Genomic DNA, 27,997 nt, shown 5'->3' with positions numbered 1-27,997 from the left:
AAAATTAAACTGGCGAGTTTTATTTGTAAAATGATGTGTATTCATATACCATTTAGCAGCAATGTACACAGCAAGTTGTTATAGAAATATAGATCAAATGATTTGTCTGATTACAACTGAAGGCATGCATTATACTAGTACATGTATATAAAACAATGACAATTTACACAGAAACAATGCAGCAAACTCTGCTCGCATCAGCATTAGGCAATGTTAGACATATCCTCTTGCAGGGTAGACGACTGATGGTACAGTTCAATCATACACACTTATTCCCACGTGTCTATTATTTATTCCAAAGGCTTTATCAAGAGTCTACTCTTATCCCAACATTTTTCTTGAAAGTCCCTAAATGTGAACTGTCAGTGCAATGGTGGCTATGTTCTCTACACACTCGACATGCAGGTTCTAAAACTCAAAGCAATCATGCACAACACAGTGAGGTTTCCCAACACAAGCAGAGGGCAGGGAAACCGATCTGAACTGCTAAAGACCGACATAACTTAATATGTATAAAATAATTTATGAGAAAATTAAAGCTCTAAAGTGCACTATACAATAAATATTGAGCATTTAATGACACAAATTAAATGAATTGTCAGTATGGTTTAATTATGAAAAAATGTTTTATATTATTAATAGCATGAGTTTTGATTAGCATCTTTTGAAACAGCAACATCCGAATTTAGTTCCTGAGCAAATCAGACCACAGTGTACGGACCAATGTGATAAAAACTAATGAGGAAAACTAACTTCACTGCCTTTCAGTAACAGTATTGATCTGATGTGGGGTTAAGGAAACAACTGATATTTTCAAGTCACTATAGGAGGACTAAAACATTATCTGACAACCAAATGTTTATAACACAAATTAAAAATAAAACATTGCAGTGAAATATACCAAGTGGAATGTATTCTCTAGCCAATATTATCACTTGAGATAAATGTAGCCTCTTATAGCAGGGTTGGTCCAATAAAGCAAATATCAGAAGAGCAAGGCATCAGGATATTTATTGGTGGAAAGGGCCAAGTGGGGGAATGTGTTACGATCAAGTTAGGGATTCTTAAATAGAGGCCCACGAAGGCATTTAAAGTAAAAGTGCATGGCTGTTACATAAAACCACAGTGAGGGCAAAGTCAGAGACATGCATCCATTACAGCAAGCAAGCGATTAATATAATGCCATGTACATCTTAATGAAAAGCTCGGTTTAATAAAAAACGTTGTACTGTTTGGTATATGTGCTGTGTTCAAATATACAGGCCTCTACACCAGACTGGCTGGTGGGGCCAGAACCATTGAGGGAGAGTTACGTCAACTCCATTGGAACAGTTTTTTCACAGCAATGGCGGTTCACGGAGGCTCTCAATAGTTCCGGGAAGTTACTAGTAACGCATGGAGCTGCGGCTCAACAGACCGATTTGACAAATTTTTTGCCCATTTAAAGATGCAAGTCATTAAATTAATAAAAAATGAGAGAATTAAAGCATTGAAAGAGAAAACTTCCTGGAACTATCTGAAGGCATCATGAATCACGATACGTGGAAATTTTATAACTTCCGTTACTGTGACTCTCTCTCTCTCTCTCTCTCTCAATGGCTCTGGTGGAGGCAGAATGAGGCAGCTTCACAAGGAAGCTGCTCCCAGCTGTCAAGCTTCTGCTCCGCTAAACTCTGTACATTAAACTTTATTTTTCAAGTATATTTGCCATTAAAATGTGATGTGTTGCATCTCACAAACAGAACAGAACAGAAATAAGAGCTTGCAAAAAAATACATTTTTAGACATTTTAATTCAATAGTTCATATGAGTGTATTTTCTTAAAAGTAGAAAAAAAGGTTGTGTGAAACATTTTGGTTTTGCATCGTAAAATTCACTTTTTGAATGCAACACCTACACCTTTGCTTGTTAAATTTTCTACTCCTCCGACTTGGTCCTTAATTCAACCCCCCCACCCAGAACGGTAACATTTACATCATTAATCCAAACCCAACCCATCTCAAAAAGAAAAATCCCAAATTAAGTTAATGCAAGTCATTCAATTATAAAATACAATGAAAAAAACTTAAAACATTAGTTAGGGCCAATGGAATGAGCTTTGTTTGCTATGACAAGCCAAATAGAGGCTCACCTCATGCAGTCAATGTCTAATGTGTACAAGCCGCGTGTAAAGATAAGTGGGAGAAAGCAACCATAGAGAGTCTAGTCTGACAGTCCTGAGGTAGCTGTACTCTGCCTAGTGCAGAAAAACTGGCTAAACTAATCGAAGTGTGGGGTAGGCTAATAGTGAAAATCAAATTAAATGACGTATAGGAAACAAATCATGAATGTAAACCCACACATAAGACATGCAAGCACACAACATGCAGCTTTTAAGTCCCACACTCTCTTTCCCATGCTGCTTTGCAACACCATGCTTGTCCGTTGGCTCTGAATGACATTGACGCCGAAGACATAAGGTAAACATTAGTAAACAGTTCTTCTGTCCTATTCTCTCTTTCTCTCGCCCTCTTTCTACTCTACCCAACTTCATGTTACAAAGAATGGAAGCAGAAACAAAAACACAAAGAATTGCATAAAATATAGTGTTCGTACACAATGAACGCATGATACGGCGGGGCACAAAGCGGATTGACCATTATTCATACTGGTTTGAAATGAGATATCATAATTGGGACAAAATGATTAGTTTAAAACAAAACGTGACAAAAAAAGAAACCTGTGGGAATGCCCCAAATGATCTAGGAACATTAACGGTCACTAATACTTGAAGACTTCAGATCTGGGTGATCTGGTTATTCCTCACCAAAAACTGTTAAAAATGGCTATTTCTATGTTACTGTTACGCTTGTGTTAATTTCATCTTGTACACATTCACTGCTGCAGAGGCACACTTTAAACGCACAACCTCGCATACGGACGCACGTGTACACACATAGTGTGCGCTTTGGGCTCATTTCAGTCAAGACCAGAACATCTCGGCCAAGTTAGTGTCGGTGCTGTAGAGCCACAGCACCAGAGGGAGTGAGAGAGCCACGAAGGGCCAGGAGATGCCCTCTGTGCAGGTGCTGAGTGAGCAGGTCTTGCTCGTGGGCTTGTCCAGGTCTTTGAGGGGCTCCAGGTAATTTCTGGCAGCGAACTTGAGCACCTCATCCAGCAAGATGACTGGCAGGGAGATCTTCAGCACCATAAGCCACTGGGTCAAGTTCAGCGGGGTGATCTGAAAGATCACCTGTTGAGAAAACCAAAGTGTAAGGGTCACTATAACGGAAGTACATTTACATTTATATATTCAATCATGTTAAAAATTCTAAAATGGATTAAAATGATGAAAACAAACCAATGTACTGTAATCGATCCAATGCATATGACTACATGACTTACCGGCAGGGGCTCTACGTAAAGGATGAGGAAGTGGAGGGACATGGACAGACATATTGCTCCCAGCAGCCACACGTTTTCCCAGGGGGGCATACGAAGCAGGGACTGGTTCTCGGAAACGCTATGAAAACAGTAAGGAGCAAACATTGAGTTAGTTCACACTGCAAAACAATCTGATTTGGTTATCAAAGAGGACAGATTGTCTCCACTGTCATTTAGCAAGTGATCTGATTTGTTTATTTGGACAGTGTAGTCAATATGCAGTTGCTATAGTGATTATGTCAGCATCAGCACAATGACAACAGATTCGCTGTCAGTGTGGAAAGAGAGGATGGAAAACTAAGAGAAATGTCTCTGTGCTCAGCTCATGTCTATCACAACACCCACAGTGAAACAAAACTCCCAAAGATATAGAGAAATATATTTAGACCAAACAGTTCTTGGCCACCATTGACTACCATAGTAGAAACCATTCCAATGGTAGTCAAAAGTTCTTGCTTTTCTCCATATTTCAGAATTTCTTCTTTTGTGTTCAACAGAACAAAGAAATGTATAAAGCATTTCCCTACAATGGTAGTCAGTGGTGGCCAAGAACTGTCTGGTTACAAGTATTCTTCCAAATATCCTTCTCTGTGTTCATCAGAACAAAGACATTTATACAGATTTGAAACTCAAGGGTGTAAATGATGACAGAATTTATTTTTGGGTGAACTGTTCTTTAAAGACAAAATGTGGCTTTATTTTAATGCACTTCTGAGACTGACCTGTTGAGGGCGTTGCACATCTCAATGGTGACCAGTACAGACAGAGCCATTGTCATTGGATAGGGAGACTCAAAGACTTCACACTTCAGGCCCTCGAACTCAGGGTTGTCTGGCGCACACTGGAGGAAGTGGCTCTGGAGAAAAACAACAGCAGGGGATTAAGATATTAGATTGGATGTGTGTTTAAAATTAGAAAATATGTAAAGGAAGGGGTGTCACTAACCAGCTGGTAGAATGTGACCCTGGGCCCGTCTTCAGCAGCGATGAACCACCATGAAGCAGCACCTACAGTACCAGCCCCAACATAACCTGTAGGCAAGTGCAGAATAAATGTCAAATCCCACCTTCAGGGGCTTAACTGAGGATAAATTGAGTGTCTTCATACATTACAGCTTCATTCATGAATTTGGTTTGAATGAGAATTGAGGTGGCAAAAAATCTACTAAAAAAGAAAACTAACACTTTTGAATTAAAATTAACAAAGAATTAAAAAGAGAAATGTATATAATATATGAATTGTGTGTATGTATGTATGCACACACACACACACACACACACAATTAATAATAAAAATTCATATCATATTTAAAAACCAAGTCAAACAACATTACTGATGATTTATTTTATAAGAAGTGATTTATTTTGAGAATTTGTCATCTGCATTTCATATTTTGTCAGGTGCGGTCAATCCCATTCAAATTCCTGACTGAAATGAAGCCAATTCCTAAATTCAGAAGTCTGGCCAATCCATTACGAACAAACATAACTCAGATCAGGCTGAAAGTGTTAGCATCAATTAGAAACATTTCTTGCAGACAAACACTGCAGGGTGTTATTACAAAACAAGCACAGCTAAAGGTGAACTCACAGCCAATCGCAAGGTATCTGAAGAACAGCCACCCGGAGATGAGGGGCTCTCTGGCATTGCGGGGGGTTTTGCTCATGATGTCCAGGTCGGTTGGGTTGAAGCCCAGTGCGGTAGCAGGCAGACCATCAGTCACCAGATTAACCCACAGAAGCTGAACTGGGATCAGAGCCTCGGGGAACCCCAGAGCTGCTGTTAAGAAAATACTGCCAGAGAAAGAGCACACACACAAAGGCAGATACACGATTAGATTACAACTGGAAGTGTGTCAAAAAGACTTTGGCACTGATATACGTTGGCTGTTGGTAAGACATAAACTTCAATGTACTGTCATTTTAACAGTATCGCTTCTAGAACGGGCACTAAATTGTGCCAAATACAAAATTAAAAAGAAATCGACTAGCTCTGTGCTGGCAGACGGGATGAATCATGATTTCACTTTATATTGATTCATTTTTAAAGTCAACATGAACTCAGAATTGATGGCATTTACTTTTTCAACATGCATTGTTTGTCTCATTTAGAAAAATTCCTTGTGTGGCTTTATAATGTTTATAGTCTAAATATTTATTCTTAATTCTATTATTGGCTAAAATGACTTTCAGATGATGTCACCAATCCCCTCCAACCACATCGCTATATTAAAAATGTTCCAAATTAAAAATGTTCAACATGTACGTGCCAATGAGAAAAAAGACAATTTAAGAATCCTTACCAGACCACCTCGCCGACATTTGAAGAGATGAGATAGCGGATGAACTGTTTCATGTTGTTGTAAATGGCTCGACCTTCCTCCACAGCGGCCACAATGGTAGAAAAGTTATCATCTGCAAGCACCATCTCAGAGGCAGTCTTGGCAACCGCTGTGCCCGATCCCATAGCGATGCCGATTTCAGCCTTCTTCAGAGCAGGTGCATCATTCACACCATCTCCAGTCTGTTAGACAAACAAGACAGCAACTTTAAGATTGTGTAAAATGTATTCGTGTATTTAAAACAAGGGGAACTGATCTATTGTGACTTCAGTGGACAAAAAGCTTACCATGGCAGTGATCTCATCATACGACTGTAGGAACTCCACTATCTTGGATTTGTGGGAGGGTTCGACTCGGGCGAAGCAACGGGCGGTGAGCACCGCCTCACGCTGGGCAGCGGGAGACAGGTCGTCGAACTCTCGGCCGGTGTATGCCATGCGTGATACGTCGTCTTCCTCACCAAAGATGCCTATGCGTCTGCAGATGGCGACGGCCGTGCCCTTGTTGTCACCGGTGATCATGATCACTCTGATGCCCGCCCGGCGACACAGTTTGATGGAAGCGGCCACCTCGGCTCTTGGGGGGTCCAGCATGCCCACACATCCCACGAAAGTCAGATCCGTCTAAAAACAAAAAACAGAGCTTGTAAAAATGTATTTTACCTACATTATTTTACATCAACGCTGATGTGCACTTTGAATCAAGCTCGCACCTCATACTCAATGAATCGATTCGAGTCCTCCAACACAAAGGTTTCTTTACTCGGGGGATTGTCTCGTGTTGCCAGAGCCAGACAACGTAGTGTGTCACGTCCTGTGCCATACTCACGGATCACAGACAGGATCTTCTCTTTAATACCTGCTGTCAAGGGAACTTTGTCCCCACCCACTCGAATGTGCGTGCATCTGTCAATCACTCCCTCCGGAGCACCCTGAACCCAAAAATAGCAAAAGTTTAATAAACCACAAAACGAGGTGTTCAATCACAAAACATTTACTTTTGTCGAGCATGATTTAACAGGGTATACTGTCACCTTAATAAACATCTTGCCCATTGAGGAACGAGCTTTGTTAGGAGTGCAGTATACAGACATGGACTTCCTGTCTCTGGAAAACTCCAGAGTGAATTCTTTCTTCATCAGCTGCTTGATGACCTGAGAGAGCGAGACCAAAACATTCCTTAAAAATGAGAGCCATTACATCACTTTAACACAGAGGTGTTAAATTAACAATATTTTTTTACCAGCAGACGTAAATGCGACCTACCGAATTGCATCCGTTCGCTCGCTCAATCTTGGAAAGACCCTTCAGATCTGTGTCAAACACGTTCATTTTCTCCACCAGACATGTGAGGGCGGTCTCTGTGGCTTCTCCCACTTTCTCGTACACACCTTTCACCTGAAATACACAAGAGTCATTGCTTAAAACCTTGAAACTGTGTCAGGAATATGCTGCACAACTTTAAACTAGGGCTATCTATCTGGTTTTTAATGCTATTAATTACATAACCAGTAGGTGTATTAATGAAATCCATTCTTTTTTAAATCAACAGTTGTAAGTGTTGTATGTAGCTAGTTGTATCTGACATCACACACCTCATTGTAATCCAGAGAGGAGTCATTGCACAAAGCACAGATGGAAGCAATTTCAACCAGAGCATCATACTGTGAGCATTTCACTGGTTTACCCTCATGAAACCTGGAACCAATTAATAAAAATAATTAACAAAAGTCACAACTCAAATTTCAGTACATCATTAGTTACGATTTCAATAGAATCATACAATTTTAAACTCCTTTAAAATGTAATTTAAAATTAACAATTTTCAATGGTACTGGTTCTTTGGTTAAAGAACGGACCACACTTAAAGGGATACTCCACCCAAAATAAACCTCAAGTTGTTCCAAACCTGTATAAATGTATTCGTTCTGTTGAACACCCAAAGATATTTGGAAAAAATGTGAGCAGCTGACATTTCTGAAACATCATTGACTACCATAATAGGAAAAACAGTAGTCAAAGGTGCCCTAGAACTATATGCTTTCCTGAATTCTTCAAAATATCTCATTGTGTCCGACAGAACAAAAAAATAACCAGAAATGTCCGTTGCTAACATTTTAACAAAATTCTTCGTATTAATCAGAACAAAGAATTGTATACAGGTTTTTAGCAACTTGGGGAAGAGTAAATGATGACAGAATTATCAATTTTGTGTTATGAAGGTTTAAAAGAACCTTCTGTATCAAAAATGACAAGTCACGAATAACACTGAAAAATAAAACTACACTCATATAAAAATTCCTAAAAAAAAACAAGAGAGCTAAACCCTAAGAAAATGTCTTAAAAATCATAAAACCTAAGTTTTTCAATACAAAAAAAACCTTACACTTGTCCATCAGGGGCATATGTAGATCCAGTAATGGTGAACTCTTTCAAAGAGCAGCTGTTTCCAGCGGCTTGATCTACAATACAAATCTGAAAAAACAAAACACATGACCAAAATTATATTAATACACAGGTTTCCACCAGCAGGTGGCAGAACACTCCAATGCAGAATATAACAAACCAACTGTTCATAAAAACATCACAACTGCACCTGACCTGCATAGCAGAACATATGTAGTAAACAACTCCCCACACAACATGCACTTATGGGTGAACTTGAGGTCAGACAGGCTTTAAGAATCCACCAAAAAGCCCAAACTGCCATTTGGGAATTTTTTAACCACTAAACATTATGACATCCCCCGCATGTGGCAGGAACAGAACAGAATGAAATCAATGAGAATGAGTGGGATGGTACAGTAGAACATGTTGAAGCGCTCTGGCGCGGTGTACCACAGCAGAAATACAGAGACAGAGAGACAGGTATATACTTTAAGGAACCTGGCACTGCGCAGAATACGTTAATAGCTAAAGCCCTGCCACTCCTTCGCCTACAGCACTCCTAGATTTCAGTCGAACATCAAACATGTTTTCAGAGAGTGGAAAATAAGTGTAACGGAAAAAGGAAACCAGAATATTACATTTCGTAATTGCACTAGTGCTTTCCCATGCAAATCTCACTGTCACAACGCAAGGACGACACTGTGCCCAGGATGTAACTATAAACTTGTTTTACAAACAAAATGCATCTAATCTGATCTAGAGTTTGAGCAGTAATATAAATGCTCACCTTGTTAAGCTCCACTAATTGAAATGCATTCCTTTATGAAACATGGCTAAGTTTAGATACGCTGCCATATAGGATAGTTGTATTTTTCGCAGTCGGAGCAAACTGAACAAAAGAAATTTAGGTTTTCCTTCATCCTCAGAATAAATCAAGTCTTATATTATTGAATGAATGAATAAATTAATTAATCTTCAAGTTCACAATCTCACATTTGGATTGTACAAAATGTACAGCCTACAGTAAGAGCACTGCTATAGATCAGAGCTGGATCTCACACAAGGTCGGTTATGCAACGCTACTGCAAGTAACTGACAACCGCATACTGATCAGAGCGAGAGTCACTGGAAGATGATGAGAGAAAGCATGTTTTGCTTTGAAATGGATCAAATAAAAACATGATATAAAGCATCTCACAACAACCTGGGGCAGTCTGACACTGGTCAATATGCATCTGTGTAATAACTGAATAATTGTGCTGATATCAAAGCCACAGTTAAATAGTTTTCCCACAACTTAGTATAAAACCAATATAAGTCACATAAAAAATACGCTACTGAATTGGTCTCTTGTTTTTTTAATGAGCATTTTCTGACAATATTTATTGCAGCAATATCGCTCGCGGTGCTTGGCTGCGGCCCAGCCCACAGATTTCTAAACAATAACAGACTCACTGTTGGCAAGATGGAAATTATGGGCTACACGTAATTTGTAAAAACCAAGGGTTGAAAGTTATTATTTCCCCTTTGATGAAGCAGTTTAGTAGAATTAAAGGATTAGCTCCTCTAAAATGAAATTACAGTCGCGATTCACTCACTCATCATCTCATCTATGACTTTTTTCCATGCAAAACAAATACATTCTGAAAAACAACTTTCCCTTTTGGAGGAATCCATTTCCTAAATACCATTCCCAAAATTCTTACCCTGCAGACAGACATCTGATTGGTGGTTAATGTTCCGGTCTTATCAGAGCAGATGACAGAAGTGCAGCCCAGGGTCTCCACAGAGGGCAGAGATCGCACGATGGCATTCTTCTTGGCCATTCGACGGGTACCCAGAGCCAGGCACGTGGTAATGACGGCAGGCAGGCCTTCTGGGATGGCGGCCACAGCGAGTGCGACGGCGATCTTGAAATAGTACACGGCCCCGCGTATCCACGAGCCGCCATGAACGGGGTCGTTGAAGTGTCCGATGTTGATGATCCACACGGCGATGCAGATGAGCGAGATGACCTTGGAGAGCTGCTGGCCGAACTCGTCCAGTTTCTGCTGCAGCGGCGTGCGTTCCTGCTCTGTGGATACCATCTCGTCGCGGATTTTGCCGATCTCAGTGTTCACGCCAGTGGCAATCACTACGCCGACAGCCTTGCCAGCAGCGATGTTGGTACCCTGCAAATACAAAATTGTGGGTAAGATTTAAGGCAACAAATAAGATTATCATGTTATTATTTTACTCATTAGGTCATTTACCTGATAACAAGCAAGCGGGGAACTAGTCATGAATTACTCACCCTCTCGTTGTTCCAAACATGTATAAACTTTTTTGTTTGGTTAAATGGAAAGGAAGATATTTGGAAGAATGTTAGCAGCTGACAGTTCTAGGGCATAATTGACTACCATTGTAGAGACAATTTAGATGGTAGTCAAAGATGGCACAGAAACTATATTTTATGTTCAACAGAACACAAAAAAATACAATTATTATTCCTATGGTAGTCAACGGTGCCCCAGAACTCTCAGTTGCTAACATTCTTCCAAATATCGTTCTTCGTGTTCAACAGAACAAAGAAAGGTATACAGGTTTAGAACTGTAAGGCGAGTAATTCATGATAAAATATTCATTTTTGGATAGAGTATCCCTTTAATATGATGTCAACAGTGGCCATGTGAGGTCAAGACTGACTTACAGAGAAGAGCATGTTCTTTTTGTCCTGGTTCACAGCACGAGGGTCAGGGACTGGGTCTGTATGCTTGATCACTGACACTGATTCTCCTGCAAAAAGGGCACGTAATGAGATGCTGACAATAAAAATCCTCACAAACCAGACAGTACGGTTGCACCTGGCCACCCATTATAATGAAATAAATGATGATCAGGTTTGCTGTTCATAAGGCAGGTCACCAAGCTTAAGTGCTTGATGGGCAGTTGTGCTTTAGTTTTGTTCGGAATGGAACATTTCTCGACAAAAAATAGCAGATGACAGCACTGAAAAGACCAAAAAGTTGTGCGGTCCGTTACCAATTAAGGCAGTGAAGCAAGACCTGACCCCTACAAGAGCGCTTCCTTTGTGTCTCTTCCCCTAACAGGACTGCAGAGACTGAATACAGCCGACCTCTATTTAAATTAAGCTGCACAGAGCCTTCTCCAAACCTTTTCTGTTTTTTCACCACAAATCAACCACTAAACTGGTTTTATAAGGTGACCCACTGCTGCAGTGTATTTAAAAGCGTCACTGCGCTGGTGCTGCCAAATCTACAGCCCTACGACAAAAAAATATATTTTGTATGAATCTGAATTTTAAAATAAATCTGAGTGTTAAAACAAAATGCAGGCTACGCAAATGGAACTGTGCAGGAATTTCAATGCCTGGTGTGACTGCACCTTTAAAGAAAGATATCCTCTGGGTAACAACGGTATTGCTCTCACCGGTTAGAATAGACTGGTCCACCCTCAGGGTCGTCGACTTGATTGAAGTCAAGCGAATGTCAGCAGGAACTTTGTCACCCACTGAAAGGAAAGAAACCATGCTGTTAGGTGGAGATAATTCAGCACTCGGCAAGCGATAATATGAAACATGAATGAGGCCAACCAGAACAATGTTGCCATGTATGTCTGAATTTATAAGCACATTTAGCAATTCCATGTAAGTGTTAACCTTAAGATGACAAGTTTTTACCAAAGGTTTTCATCATACTGATAGCTCATATGTCAATATTTGATGGCTTTAAATAGCTATGTGAAGTATTTCTTAAACCTTTTACAGCATGTTTTCCACAGTCGGATAAATAAATTGTCACATCCATAACGGTATGTATTCCTCATAAATGGGCATATAACAAATTTTTATAAAATTGTATGTTCTATAAAGAGCAATCCCTTCATATGCATAACACATTGGATTTGCTCATTTATCGAGCACCAATAAAAACGCGGCGAGAACATTTCATTTTGACAACTAAAGGATACTGAGTTCCACAATGCTTTGACGGCGGTACTTGTCAGCCTATATCCTTCGTTTCCTACAGATACCTCCTTGTGACAGCGAAGGTGTCATTACGCTTTCAAATTCATGTTCTAATAGAACAGTGCCGACATGAAACCATTAGCCACCAGTCAAGCTTAAACGGTAACAGCTCCACAGCAGGTGCATTGGCAACTGAACAAAATCGACTCACCAAATGTTTTTTAGTTTAAATTTCAGCACTTTCAAAGATCTATCGTGTCACATTTGCTCTTAAAGCCGCACGAACCAGAAAAAAAGCTGTAGTTATTTAAGACATCTCAGAATCTACTGGATCACACATGGAACTACCATCAGGTAGAGATGGAAGGGTTCATAAAAAATAAATCGCTACCGTTCAATTCACTTGTCTTGTTCAATATTGTCCTCAAACATCCCCCCTCCTTTTCCGCTACCACTTAAACTAAATGGATTACATCTGCCACGATTACAATGAAATATGAAAATAAACAAAGAGTGTTTCTACAGTCTAATATTTATATCTGTGGAGTAAGAAAAGATCAACTTCTAGTTCCTTAAGAATAACTTATTTTTTAAATACTGTAAATGGTGGATTATAAGGCTATTTTTGTGCTGATGTATGGTATTTCTGGAGTGTTAAAAGAGAAAAAGCATTAATTATGTATATCGAATCAAACCGAAAACCGTGACCACAAAACCGTTATACGTACCAAACTGAGGATTTTGTGCACAGTCAGTCACCAATCACCTACCATCAGACATCCAGTATTTTTACATCTTAAACATCATATGCTTTCTGCCCTGAACACTGCAGGGGTTAATGAACAGCATCATAAGCTATAAAATGTGCAAGTTCGGCTTGGACATGGATAAAAATAGCTGGTGCTTCATTCTTTCCACAAACAGAGAGGGGGTTAGTAATTGCTACAAAAAAAGCTATTGTAAATAACTTTAATCTTTCCCAAACAAATCTTTTAATGAACAAGGAGATGGATACATTCAACGGCTTAGACCCTTGGCATTTATTAGTCATTTGCGATGACGTCCAAACTTTATCAAGATTCTTCTCACAGGATGTTCTAGGAAAATACTTCAAATAACCTGAAGATACAACTCTGGATGCATTGCCTTTTCTGGACCAAGTCTCGACCAGCATGTGGGTGCATTGACAGGCCCTTTTTAATGGGGGGGGGCAGCATGATGGGTGGTAGTCCCACAACCGATATATGACCTAAAATGGAGAAGCTATTTTGATATGAGCTACAGTCATTCTAACACCTAATATAAACCCCGTTTGTTGGAGATGCTCTGGATAGCCAACATCCCAAAAATATGGTTTCAACATCCCTGAAATACACATTTATAATGCCCCCCAAACCAAACTTAAATGTAGAACATGAGCTCAATATAAAGCTTAAGTTAGAAGACGGTCATGTAACAGGGTAACCTACTTTTGGTTAGACAAGGACAGAAGCACCTTTAAGAAAAGATCAAGAAATCATTTTAGAACCATTTCATGTACACATTTTAACATAATTACTCTTTGTCATTAAACCAGCATTATTAGGATAACAAGCCATTTTAATTATAGGAACGCTCAAAATGTCTTCCGAAGCCTATCAAGATTCTTTATTGTTTCCTTGATGACTTTTGATTGTTTAAAAAGAGCAAAGTTACATAAGCACAACTCTCAAGCCTGATGACACACCCAAAAATAAAAACCATTTAAAATGACAAGATGGTGAGTAAATTCATTTTTGGGTGAACGATCACAAAAAGGGATCTTTTGTTCGATCTTTTCACAGGAATCATTAGTATTCTTAGACTGATTATGTATTGCTCTGTCCTTGATCGTCCTTGGCCGATTTGCACTCTCGCCTCTAGCCATCTCATTACGCCGCACCTCCCCTGAGAGCGTCACTTGAGGGAACCAACAGCGAAAGGCCCCGAGCGCCGTGGTGACCTAAACGCGTAAACACGGGGGGCCGGATGTGCTACATGTCCTGCAGACAAGACAACTTGTTCTCCGAGTCTGTTCCCACTGTTGCCTATGGGACAGATCTGCTGTCGAGGACTGCAAGGAAGGACAAAGAGCAGAACACCTCCCCCGTTAAACACAAGAGAAGAGAGCGCAGCCATCTGGTTGACCGATTATTTATCTCATTGAAACTGCCCAGCTCTTAACTTCACATCCGTCTGTGCCTTACATTCGCTCCCTTTGCTGAAACAGGGTGATGGATTAGACTGTGTATATTTCTCAAGTAAAATTCAGTGACCTCACCACCACAAGCTCAAATAATCTGTATACCTGACTTGTCTGAGGGCATACTTGTTTTAGTTGTTTAAATGGTAACTACTGTGAGTCAGGGCATAAAAGAAACTCTATATTTGTTAGTAAATTGAAAAGCATTTATTTGTGGACCGGATGTTCACAGAAAGTCACCACATGCAAAAGTCAGTGTACACTGCTTGCTTTCTCATCTACGTGAGTGACATTCACTGCAGCGGTTTGCATGTGGCAAAGGCAGTTGGCTCATGTTTCTAAAACTTTCCATTTCCACTTTTTAAAGTCACACCCCTAATGGGTTGTATCAGCACGGAGTCTTACTGTATTCCCCTGGGTGATCAGTGACTTGTCTCTGCTTGTCCCTGTCCCCAGCATCCTCTCGCACACTAGTCTCCCTGGCTAACATTTTTCTACACTGAGGTCCCTTAATGTCAGGTTTTGCTCGAGACAGGGGTTACAGTATCTATAATTTTTTTTTATTAACCAGGCACCAATTCCACCTCAGTGTGAACGGTTTGGTGGTGGCCTGTATTTAAAATATGTAAATTTGTAAAAACATGGATATTTTTAAAGGCCTTTCAGTACTAACAAAACCACCAATTAAAGTCAATTTATTAATGGGTCTTTTAATTCAATGGTGCATTAAAATGACTAGCCTGGACTTGAACCTGCCAACATCAGCTCTACAATGGCTCACATTTAAAAGAACAGTTCGTACGATAAAGGAAAATGCTGTTATCATTTACTCAAGTCCCAGGTATACTTGATTTCCCGTGTCCGTCTCACACACAAACGCATCCGCACAGCTTCTTGGGTATACTCATCACAGATTAAGTGCGGACGTCCAATTCCGACACATGCGCAGTACAAATTAGTATGTGTGCTCTACCAGACCAGCGCTGAGTCGCGTCATTCACAGACCCACTGCAAATTAGTGATAGAGGAGGTAACTCGCCATTGCAAACAATCAGAGCAAACAGCAAGACAACAAGAACAACAATCAAACCATATGGAGAACAATATGCTTCTTAGCTCACTTTTATTGGTTTCAGCGTGTTTGTTTTGTATCGTTCTATTTTAACAACGGCACACTTTCTGTGTGTGCATTGACCCCTCGTGGACTAGTGCACTTTTCTCACGCGTGCGCTGTTGTACGCATCACATACGTCCTGATGACGAAAATGTTCTTCAAAGAAAGCAGACAAACTTTCACTTCCACTTAGTTTGACATTAACGTCAGAACTCCACATTGTAAAAAGCTTTCAAGACAATGTGAAAGAAGAGACATGCACTGATTAACAGTCAATTGCTGCTGCTGCCCTGCAGTTGAACAGAGACGCTCCCAGAGCCCAACCACATAGAAGATGTTTGCATGTATGAAGGACAGTGGGGTTATAGAAACGCCTAATGTGGCTTAATATACAAAGTCAATTACCCTAATCTAAACATAAAATGCAGAGTTGGAAGCTAAAAGATGCAACATTTTACGCCGGGTAGTTTTATTAACAGGCTTCTATGAAAAAATACTTCTAGTAAAAATGTGGTTCTCCTTTAAGTAACAGTGAGTATGACAAGATACAGAGAAGGTATTAGCTTGACCATTTTGTTTTAGTTCATGTAATGTATCCATTAATACTTGCTGCTATGATGCTACCATGTTGTAAATGGTTGCCAGGACATTGCTATGCAAATGGTGTGGCTAGTTGACCTGAAAATGACAATTTCATTTTTTACTCATCCTATGGTTTCAACACAGAATAAAAAATATGCAAGAAGATGACAGAATATCATTTTTGAACGAACTATCCATTTAAAAGATTTGTTCAGTTGCAACAACGCTGCTTATTTGCGTAATGTGGTGCGTCAAATTCTAAACTCCTATGAGTTTTGATGAAAAATACATCATGCAGACATCATCGGGGAGGAAAGACCTGCCACATCTGCAAGAGCAGGTCTTCGACCTCTAAGCACAAGCTAGAGGACACATGTGAATGTTGACAACCATGAGAGCTCAGAAGCTGTGGGCTCTGGTGTCACTGTACTGCTGCTCGGGTTGACGCTTGACATTCCCCTCACGAGACTCCTTTCTCCCCGCAGTCCCCTCCTCCTCTGTTTTTCTTCCCTCTCATCAACACAGTCTTTCTGCTTCACTCTCTTCTCCTCTAACATCCATCTGGGACACATAGAGTTAACTTGAATTCACCCAGCTTTAGCTCTCCCTCTCATAAATAGAATTCAAACCTTCTATGACCTCCCTCTACTTCTCAAGGATAAAGGGTATGCGGTTCTTTTTCTCACTATCTCAGACTGCAGCCGGCAGAACAACACTGAGTGACGCAGGACGACGGCGGCCAATCCGAACTGGGAGCGAGTCACTAAGCCTCCTAACAAAGGGGAGAAAATTGATTCAAGCCCTGTGGGGACAAAAGTGTTTGTTTTTCTTCCCCACCCTCCTTTTTCTTCCTTCACATCCCATAATCTAAACCACTCAATGTGTCATCGGATGCTACTTCCTCTGTTTGGAGACACTGCATGTGGGGCATTTCATTTTAAACATCCATACCCTTTACTTATGGAACAGATACACCTGGTTGCATTACTGCAGGGTGTTAGTCAAAGCGGCAAGCACATCGACTCTAGAAGTTTCTTCAAATTTCCACCTCACCATGACTAAGCAGCTGTCTAACTCCTCCCATAACTCACACTAAGGTTATAAAGTACACGCCTAGTCGGGTTTAGAAGAAATACACAGTACACACGCAAACTGCACACAAAGGCATAAACAAGACCGCACAGCACTGGGAACCTGTGGAAGGGGTACTTAGGACGTATTGTTTTGGTTTATTCATGGCTGAGGTAACACTTCAAAACTTGTTGAAACGCTGCAGTTCAACAGGCTAAATGGGACTTTGACATAGTGTTCAGGTAGACCTGGACCGCTGACTTAACCACCCCGCAATGTGTAACTGACCGTGTAAAGCAATAAGGAAGTGTCACAGTGATATGTTGCAGTGAGTGAAGAGAAACGTGGCAAAATATAGAGCAAGGGGCGACCCTGTTAATCTTTGTGGAGATGAGTTCACGTGCAAAGGACAATGAACCGAAGTCAATGGCTGTTGTCTACATGCTAGTGTATTGTAAATGTAAACCAAATGAAAAGGTAAGGGAAAACAGACAAAATCTTAGAATCCATGCATGAAACGTAATTGGCAAAGGCTGAATTATTAGGAATGTAGCACTCGTAGTCACGATCTTGCAGTTTTTTCTTTGTCTCATTAGGAAGACTGAACGCATGAGATTAATCTCCACAGATTCAGAGTTCACTTCACGAACACTTGAATGTTAGATATCAGAAAAGCTTGTGAAACAATGAAACTCAACGGTCTTCACAACAATACAATAAAATAAAAGTGACTACAATTAAAACATTAGTAAAATCCCTAGATACTATACACTTCACTATAGTGAATACCAAAGAATATGACAGTATTTGTTAATGTGTGGAAATATATATATATATGTATCATTTGTAATATTTGTTTGTATGTATGTAGAATGTATCATTTAATTTCTCCAGTAATGAAAGCAGAAGCGATTGGGAAGAGTCGCTGGCACTGCTTATTTCACATCGTAGCCTTTTGCGATTTTCTAACGCGATTTTGATTAATTGCGCAGCCTTAGCGTGCTGTAAGCGCGATTGTCACGTGCCTACATTTAAGAAAATGAACGTGAGCTTGATCAATACTAACTTGCGAGTGACGCACTCCGTTTGTAGGAGAAAACGGAGTATAAATGTGGTCTCAACATCCAGATGCATTACACTTGTCCAGTTTCGACGAGTTGTTTTCTTGATCAGATTTCAATCTGTCTAAATAACCTTTCGGAGGCCTGGTTGCACGTGTCATTTCACCTTACAGCAAACTTAAAACAATGTAGGCCTATGATTTACTAGCTATTTAACAACGTATTTTTAAAAAATTTATCAGCATTTCATTAAAAGAAATTTAGACATAGCATTTAACTGAAAGTATGAATCTGTTAATATTTTTATATTCAGTTAACGGTTAAAATGAACATCCCTACTTGCACCATTAAGTAAAAATTGTAAGATGAATTGCACAGACTTTTATTAACTAGCGTGTATTCTTGTAAAGTACCAGCAGAGCTCTACTTTGTTTACTGCGGTACCAATGAAACAAAATCTCACCCGAGGCAACCACAGACAGGTTCAGAGAGAGTGTGACAGTAAGCCTAAACCACTGGGAAACCGACCTGCTCGCATGGTAGCATCTGGGTGATGAGACTGACCGCTTTGCACCTGCTGCCAATTAGTTCAAGCTGCTATTGGGACAATGCTGTATCGCATTTCCTTAAATATACAGAATTCTACACCAGAAGTACATCTTACCGGCAACTTCCACAATGTCCCCGGGTACGATATCCCTGGCTTTGATCCTCTGCACCGTTTTCCTGTCTTGGCGATACACCTTGCCCATCTCTGGCTCGTACTCCTTGAGGGCCTCGATGGCATTTTCTGCATTTCTCTCCTGCGAGGACAAAACAAAGCAAATGAGAATGACCGCAAACAATTTCAAATATAATTTTAAATATAACTCACTCATCCATACACAAGTGCTCACAAAGATACATTTTCAAGACTTTTATAGACCTGAAAAGGTTCTTTAAAAAAATGGACAATAGTCTTCCCATTAAACTAATCCAATGGGTGGCAGATGTGAATAATTCATAAAACGCCTTCTGCGTTCACACCTTCCATACCCACTGCACCGTAATTCGTGCTAACCATGTACCATCGGATATGACTGAAGGAGAAACTCCTTTTGACATGACCTCTGAGTTCTTATTCTAAAGTTAAACTGTGTTTATCATGACCTTTTGCTTTCCACAAGATTAATCTTTAGGGACCTGCTAACTAACAGCAGCAGCTTGCTTGGCAATGCATTTGGCAGCAGACTTCCTGTGGTTTGTTTTGCATGATGGGACCGCCAAGTCTCCTTGTCAAATGAACAACACTGGCTCACCCGAGGGTGAAACCCCAGAAAAATCAAATAGGGAGTGGGTTGACGTTATTTAGACATTTAAGGAAATAAACTATAAATACTCATGCTATAAATACAGCCTGCCAAATTAATGAACTGTGCTTCTCAACAAAAAAAAGTTACAAAAAGAGACCTACAATGTTCTAGTTAGGCACTCTATAGATCACAAACACAATTCACGCTCCAAAGACGGTTACAACGGTGTTATAAAAAAGTGATAATATAGCTTCTCGTGTCTTCCGATTCTCATTTCAGTTCTTCCGAGCAGAACTGAAAAAGTACAGTCTTAACTGCATAAGAACACTTTTCACTCAAGACATTATTTACAAACCAACGTGTGCTTCCTCAAAACCAGAGCCATTGAGCACGAGAGAGAATTTTTGCGTGTCACGTGATTAATGGAGCCTTCAGATAGTTACAGGAAGTTACGTTTTTTCATTAAATGCTTTATTTCATTCCTTATGCCTTAACTTACATCTTGAGCTTTTTAGCCGCAGCTCCATGCATTACTAGTAACTTCCGGGAATTATTGAGAGCCTCCATGAACCGCTATTGCTATGAAAAAACGGTTTCATTGGATTCAATGGAGTTGACCCGACTTGCTCTCTCAATGGCTCAGCTCAAAACCATCACAGTCTCAACTGTGGCGAAATAGGCATTTCATTTTAGAAACTCAATCATTGCAAAAAATGTTGTGTGGAACTCTTCCCATGTGGACTGTGGTCAGTCAAAATGTAGCTTCAGATTACAAATACCAACAACATTAACTATTAGGTAAGCAAGCAAACCAAAATTTACAGACTAAATTATATCCGTCACCGTACAAAACAATCACTTATCTTGGACAATACAAATAATATAATAGAATACAGGCAAAAGGCAACACTCCGTTACATTGCTGTTCTGCAATGTCCTGGATACTGAGAAAAACAGTTTGGTGTGGACATTAAATGTCTCTGTAAATCTTCATTCACAGCACCAGAGCAGGTAAATGAGCCAGCGCTCTCTGATGAAGATTTGCCCTGGACCAACTGCTATTAAATCTCCTTTTAAATGGAAACTGGTCTAGTCGACCAAAAGATAAATAGCCTTGCTTCACAGATAGCACCAACCGAGAGCGATGTAAACCAGAATTTCAACTGGAATTCTTTGCGGGCACCTATATACCACAAGTGAAGAAGAAGCTGCCCTGAAATGTCTACGGGTTGACAGCTTTAATTTTCATTCTGACATCCACAGCATCAAAAACAGCTATTGCAGTCTCCTTTAAGGGGATAGTTCAGTCCAATGTTGTTTGATTACCAGTGAGATGATGCCAAGTAAATGACAGAATTTTCATTTCGGGTGAACTATCACTTTAAGGAGAACTTTAAGCCAGACAGACCGGGTAATGAATGGTGACCAAAATAAAATGATAGTGAAAAATCTGGGACATGGGCTACAAGGCCGCTGCGAGGTGCTGGAGAAAATAGGGTCTTGGCTCTTAACTTAATTCCACTGGGAGAGCAGGACTATCTTTAGAAAAGGACACGGAAAAAAAACAGCCACTTTCATTTTCATAAGGCTAACTACACTTAAAGAAAACTTATATTCTCACAATATCCAAGCATCTAAAAGGAAAGCTCAACAAGGACACCTAAACTTCAGTAGTCCGAAGGTCAAGACACATCTAGGAGAACCAATACAATGTGGTTCTATATAATTCTTAACATAGTCATGTCTTAAGCCGTGTCTTTCTATTAAGTAACCCTTGTACATTTAAGATAAATAGGAAACATATGTGATGATGTGTGATGTTGGATACAACATGTTTATATGTAAAGATTGTAAACTAGCATATTTTATAACTTTTTCTTGATAACACTATCCTGAATAATATATTCAGGTGCAATAGTCATTTGTATTTTTTTATACATAAAAACAGCATTGAGACAATAAGACATGCTGCTCTGTTCTGAAAAAACATCTCACTCCTGTCACTTATCATCCTGCATTTGAATTGTTTAATCATAAACTTAAATAATCGTGTTCTTCAGGTTTAACTGCACCGGCACAGATGTAAAACAAGTAATATGGTCAACATATGGCTATTTGCTCAAGTACATTGTACATTGGGTGCCGAGCGATACAGCAAACACATTTACCAGTCAGCGAGACTATCTCCACACATTTTTTCGTCAACATCAAGGTCATTTTGCTAACTTTTAGAAAGCAGTTGCATTTGTATACAGCACACATAGAAATAAAACAAAGTTCCAAAACCTACCTGCCAAACACCTACAATAGCGTTGGCTATGAGAATTAGCAATATTACAAAAGGCTCCACGAATGCTGTGATGGTTTCCTCTCCCTCTTCAAACCAAGCCAGTACCTACAAAACACAACAGAAATACATAGTTGGTTACAAACAGTTGACTTTCTCTTTAAAACAACTTTCAATCATGTTTTCAATGTATTCCTGCGGTTCAGGAAGTTGCCATATAAGGAGATATCGTAAATGATTGACCCCAAATAATCTTCCAGGGAAGACACCACTTGTACAATTTAGTGCGTCATATTTTTCTGCACCCTGAGAATGTACTTCTGAAATGTGAGGCTTGGCAGGAGCTGTGGCTGAGCTCCGGGTGTCAAAACAGACTGTCTGTTGTCAGCAGCTGCACAAGCATGACTTTATTTAATGCATGCCAAGAAATAGCATTCAATGAGCCGGCTATGCGAGTTTACAGGCATGCTGACACTGTCCAGAAAGAGTGGATGGAACGCTGCTGCGCCGAGTGATTTATGTAATATCATCTAATTAAAATAGACCAGCTTTCATCCATCTCAATTTTGGGCTTGTGTGTACCGGGGCCACACAAGACGTCTTATTGACAACGAATTAATCGCAACAAAAGACGGAAACACTGCATTAAAAGAGTTTGTGTACCTGAACATCTACCTGCATACTTTAATGCAAGCAAATGTCTCGGTGCAGTATTTTTGGTTCAATAACATTCTTTTTTTAAGGTTATTCTGGGACATCTCAATGGTTTAAACCATAACCTGTGTTGATTTTGCGATTATTTCTCTCAATAAAAAAAGGTGTTCTGTCAATTAGACTGATAACATGCGTCTAAAAGGAGGATTGAAATAGTCATCTGTCCACTTTAACAAAAGAACACTTCTGAAATTTATTAACAGATGTACTGAACTTTTCTACAATAAGAAAATATTTAAAAATAAAAAATAAACATACTTTGCAACTTTATAAAAATATAACTACCAGCATTTTGACCTTTTTACATATTAATGTTATTTCATTTATCTATTTATTTTCAAAGCTTCATTTAAAAAATGTAAATGCAATGAAATTGACCAATAAGAGTGCTAAAGTGCGCAAGCACAATTTCTTGAGCTTTAATCCATTATGCAAGACGCCACTCAAAATCATTCAACTGATGGATCTTGTGAAAAGAGATGTGATTGTAAATTAGACTTGCTTTGGCTGCCGGTCCGGATGGGATGCACTGTGCTGACTAAATAGCACCTTCACCCCATGGGAACAGTTAAGTGGAAGAGCGATTTAACGTCTCTATGAAGGGATAGTGAAGGTGATCAACAAATAATTTATTCCAATATACATAAGCGCCATTCTACATCATGGAACCCCTACAAGTTACTAAATTGAAAACATATTTTGGAAAAGGCCAAATAACAGACTGTTTGTGCAACGTCACAATGCTGACTAACCAGCTGGTGATGATGCGAAATACACAACTTGTGGAGTAGGCCACTACATTTCCTGTCATATGTTTGTCATGTAAACAAGCACTCTGTAGTAATATTCCTCAATGTTGATACAACAAATAGTGATTTCAGTAAACCCATGCGTATAAATACAGGAAGTTGACAACCAAGTCAGTTTAACAGTAATTTAACCTCCAGGTCCAGGTACTTTACACTGTTTTCCAGTTGAGATCTGTCTAATCCCTCCCCATCTCACACCTTTGATTCCAGCAGCGAAACATGATCCAGGGACCCGTTTCAGAAAGCAGGGTAAGTGCAAACTCAGTAAGTTAACCCCAGAAAACGGGATACTCTGGGTTTTCAGTTTCAGAACACAAGGTATATCAAACCCGCGACCGCGGGGTAACTCAAGGCCGTTTCAGAAATCAAGGTATCTTATACTTAGAGTGAGTAACCATAGTAACCTACTCTGTGAACCTAACCTGGTCAGGAGCAGGTTTTATTCCACTAACCCGAGGTTTGTTACAATCTCCGCCCCTTTTAGAAGCGCGAGCGGTGTTGAAATTGCCTTCGCCGTTTGTTTTTTTCATTCGTTTTCCTTAATCACGCACAAATTCGTAACACAGACATTAAAATGGCATGTCCGTTTATTCAGAGAGAGTTAAATTTACGTCGGGAGAGAATATATGGTGAAGCCCCGTTTGGATGTTATATCATATCCGGAGGATTCTTTATTTGAGCGATACAATTTGTCTTTACAGTCCATTAAATATATCCACAATGTGCTTCATCCTTACATCACAAAACTCACTCGTGGTGGCCACGCTCTTACATCTGAGCAGATTCTCTGTATGGCTTTACGTTTCTTTGCTAACGGAAGCTTTCTTTATAACACCGGGGATGCACAACACTTTAGCAAGGCAACTGTATGCAGAGCAGTAAGAAAAGTGTGAATCGCTCTCAAGCACTTTTTATACATTTGTGTTAAGTTTCCTGTGAGATCCATCAAAGAGGAGTTTCATAGGATTACATGTGAATGGTGAACGTCTTTCTGAATTAGGCTGATCAAATAAATGTGGTCTTGCTGCCACCTCTGGAAGTAAGATAATAATTCAAATACCCTTTAGGATTTCCCATTGTGATTGGGTGCACATTTAAAAAGTCCCGCTCGACCCGTTCTGCAGGAGCTTCGAACCGACATCGGCCCGAATGAGAGACGAGCGCTCTAACGACGAGCCTAAAGGCCACAGTCCCTATTGCGTCTGTCGCTAGAGCTTCTCTGTTGGTCAGGGAGTGAGGCTTACACACTGCACAGCTCTTCACTAGCTGGCCTCCGTTACACATAGCTGGAGCAGGTGCAAGCGTGGCCAGTTTTTTGTCTTCTATAGCCACAGTGCTCGGTTCTCATATATTCAAAACTTTCAAGGCCTGTTTATTAAATATATCAAACATTTCCCAGTCAGGCATCCTACTAGCAAGAGCATTTAAACTCACCGGACTGAATGATGTTTATATATTTCATTTTCAGCTGCTGCCATGTTCTTTTTATTGCAGAAGAATTGCACCTACATGACAAAAATCGTAGGTATATATGTTTATATATACATATATATATATACGTATATAGTTCCTCCAATTCGACTGGCGAGAAATAAACGGAGCGCTTTTTATCACGTGGCGTTGCCATGGTGAATCGTGTTATCTTCGCTCAATTGATGATGGCTTTTTAAAGCCGAGGTGAACGCCCGTAACCTAGAGTAAACTTACTCAGAGTGGATTGAACTGATTGAAACCAGCTGTTCTGAAACAGAAAACTCAGAGTAGCGATTATCTGAGTAAATCAACTCAGAGTTCATATTTTAACTCAGTGTTGCTTGAACCTCCTTTTTGAAACGGGTCCCAGAACAGATATGTGCTGAAGACATCAGACAGCATTAACCACTGTACATCACATCATCAGCATTTTGTTCAAAATGATCAAAATTAACAAAAGAGCTTTTATGGAATGGTCAGATATCTTTCAGAAAATTGAAGGCTATTCCATACTGCCAATTTCTCTTAGTTAATCTTAGATTACGCCGTTGTTGATGTTCAAATCACAAAAACAAACATACCCCTACCCCATCTTTCGCTTTCGTCAGCGTCCGTTCTGTGCACCTTACTGCAGATTGAAAAAGGCCATAATGGAAAATACTATAACTGCTTGGTGGTTAATGGACATGACATGACTTTGAAAATCAGATAAAACCGTTTTTAATGTTTAGAAAACCAGTTGGCGATTGACATGCTTTATGAGAATAAAAAGGAACAACAGCATACGGATGGACACCCATTGGACACTGTATGTGAATGAGAACTGATACTTACAAAAGAAATGCAAGCAGCCAGGAGAAGAATCCTCACTAGAAGATCTTCAAATTGCTCCACCACCAACTCCCACAAAGACTTTCCTAAAAACAAAGATAAATGTATACATAAAAATAAGTGACCAGAGTGTGATGTGCACAAAAAGAGGCTTGTTAAAAGAAAACCAAAAGGTTTACCTTCTTCCGCAGGTAATTCTGTGAGACACCCGAAGATTCGCAACATGGAGAGAAAAAGAGAAAGGACATTAGATACTAAAAGTTCCAGTACTGTAAATTATCTGAATACGTTTTGACCTTATTATCTGAAAACTCTTTGACCTTGCAAATATTAACCATGGTTTTAACTACTGTAACCGTAATAAAACCAAATATGCACGACTCTCACCACTTAAACAGACAAAAAACGGTTACTGCCCTTTTACAATAATTCAACCATAGTTCTATTTCACAAGAGTGAAAATAACCAAAACAACTGGTCACCAAGACCCTCGCAGAAAAATAAAACACTTATATGCAGAAGCAACTGGAAGCCGGTTGTCCGCTTTAACAGCACACGAACGTCTTCATGTGTTCAATGACTGGCGTTATAGAACCATTGACGTCACGCGAGTTCGTTTCGGACACAAGCCGGCTGATGAAACGATTCCGCCGCATGTGCTCGTGCGCGTTCGGTCTTTTACGGGCCTAACAATGCTCCGCCACTCGATCAGCATTGTGAAATCGCTCTTTGCCTTCTAGAAACGTGCACTGCCAAGCCCATGTCTGCTTGGTTAGCATTAGCCGACAGTTAGCTTACCGTTCGTTCCCCATTTCTCCTTCTGTCGCTTCACTTGCTCCAGACCGAGTCCGGTGCTCTCGTTTACGGTGAAATGACTGTAAACTTCCTCAACCGTTTTCGTGTGCGCGTTCTCCATCGTGGACGGACGAACACCGTGGTGACGATCGGACTCTCAACCTCCCCAATCGGGCTTCTTCGAGCCTTTTTTCCTAAGTCCCTCGAAAAACTTGATCAAAATGTATGTAAATTACTTTAAATATAACGGTAATCGTTGATCGCGATTAAAAGGAAAAACTGACTAATTCAACAAAACATATCCAACCCACATTATTAACTCGCTTTCTAAGTTTTTTTTTTGGTCCTTATTACGCTCTTATTCTAGTCACAAACAGTCTCTAGTCCTAACAATCTTCTGTTGGTTCCCGGTATACTGCCGGTGTTCGCAGCTCTTGCACCATCAGCACCAATCGCGTGTCTCCACTCCGCCGCTCTCCTGATCCGCGTGCACCGCTCTCGCTGGCCGCATGTGGAATACGCTCATTGGCTGCCCGGACTCCGGAAGTTCCGTTTCTTTCGCTGAATTTTCTTCGTCACTTCAGTGTTGATCAGCTGACCTTCCTTTTCGAGAAGCTTTGGTCGACGTCATTCCAGAGGAACAAGCGAGCAAGAAAAGAAACGAGTGCCTGTTATGCATAAATCAATTAAAACATTGAAAATTTGTTAATGCTTTAATATCTTAATGTAAATTAACAGCAGCCCCCTAATGTTTTTCGTTATATATATGTTGTATTTCATTATATACACGAATGTTTGTAAATAATTATTTTTGTTGATAATTAAAAAAAAGTAAATCTCAAACCGGAGCTACTGCCCACTTGTAAATCCTTGTTGACAAAATGTTTGGGATTTTATTATTAAGAATGTTGATAGAGATTTAGTTGTATTTTGGAAACTTTTTTTGGAGAATCATAAACTAATTTACCATACAAGCAATTGTATTTATGTGATTGATTTGATCCTTTTGATAGCAAATGTTCATCTATACAGATGTACATTTTCTGGAAGAAACCCCTGTTTTATTTCCCTTTAAAAAACAAATTGAACTTTATGTTGATTCAATTCGATTTTCTTTTAAACAAAAGGCCCTGAAAACTTTCGCACCTATCTTTTAGTAAACTCCCCCTAGTGTTTGTTTATGTCTATGTTTTGATACTATATTACTGTCAATAAAAAATAAAAGCTAAAAAAAGTGCGTTATGCACAAAATGTACGGACGGTTCAACGAAGCTGTAACGTTAAATGTTATTAGAGTGATCCTTCCCCAAGAGGACTCCAAGTCCAAATAGAAAATAAATGTGATATATTTTTCTGTTGTTAGACCCCCATAGTAAGAATGGAACGCGGAAGTAACTCGCGTCATCGAGCGACCAATAGTTCCAAACACTGAAGCCCATTCGATCAATGTCTCCCAAACGCATTTGCGGTACAGTTGCTGAAATAACTGCATGGTTTAGTTAGCGGATCCATTAAATCAAAATCAGATCACTTTTATTGTCGCATCAACACAGCACAAGTGCCTTGTAAAATCTTGAGAGAGAAAGTGCAGAAACACATTACATATAGACAGTATATACATGCATACAC

The 27,997-nt window shown here is 39.8% G+C and overlaps 1 protein-coding gene across 2 annotated transcripts; it reads right to left on the bottom strand.

Moving 5' to 3' along the window:
- On the bottom strand, window positions 1-26,948 carry atp2a2b (ATPase sarcoplasmic/endoplasmic reticulum Ca2+ transporting 2b). Of its 2 annotated transcripts, XM_079486850.1 has the most exons (21): window positions 26,680-26,886; window positions 26,372-26,579; window positions 25,753-25,770; window positions 25,577-25,659; window positions 21,750-21,854; window positions 18,832-18,970; window positions 11,581-11,661; window positions 10,841-10,926; window positions 9,858-10,322; window positions 8,150-8,238; window positions 7,359-7,461; window positions 7,030-7,161; window positions 6,798-6,917; window positions 6,477-6,695; window positions 6,052-6,387; window positions 5,726-5,946; window positions 5,014-5,216; window positions 4,369-4,454; window positions 4,146-4,279; window positions 3,385-3,502; window positions 1-3,232 (listed from the first exon to the last, which is right to left on the bottom strand). In XM_079486850.1, the coding sequence occupies exons 2-21, from the start codon at window positions 26,487-26,489 to the stop codon at window positions 2,963-2,965; spliced, it is 3,126 nt and encodes a 1,041-aa protein (XP_079342976.1). In that variant the 5' UTR covers window positions 26,490-26,579; window positions 26,680-26,886; the 3' UTR covers window positions 1-2,962. The 2 variants fall into 2 exon arrangements, with proteins under 2 accessions (XP_079342976.1, XP_079342975.1); XM_079486849.1 differs by having other exon boundaries at window positions 26,372-26,948.
- Window positions 26,949-27,997: the final 1,049 nt, after the last annotated feature.

The sequence above is a fragment of the Barbatula barbatula genome (assembly GCF_947034865.1).
Source record: "Barbatula barbatula genome assembly, chromosome: 22".
In the NCBI taxonomy this organism is placed as follows: Eukaryota; Metazoa; Chordata; class Actinopteri; order Cypriniformes; family Nemacheilidae; genus Barbatula; species Barbatula barbatula.
Note: the sequence above shows the minus strand (reverse complement) of the source record. Positions and strands in the feature narration are given on the sequence as shown.

Bases quoted from the DNA above. Each gene is read 5' to 3' on its own strand.
- atp2a2b (XM_079486849.1), bottom strand. From the start codon at position 26,489: ATGGAGAACGCGCACACGAAAACGGTTGAGGAAGTTTACAGTCATTTC. The intron at 6,696-6,797 runs GTGACAGTATAC...TTTTGGGTTCAG, and splicing joins TGGGCAAGATGTTTATTAAG to GGTGCTCCGGAGGGAGTGAT. The intron at 3,233-3,384 runs GTAAGTCATGTA...TTTTCTCAACAG, and splicing joins TTTACGTAGAGCCCCTGCCG to GTGATCTTTCAGATCACCCC.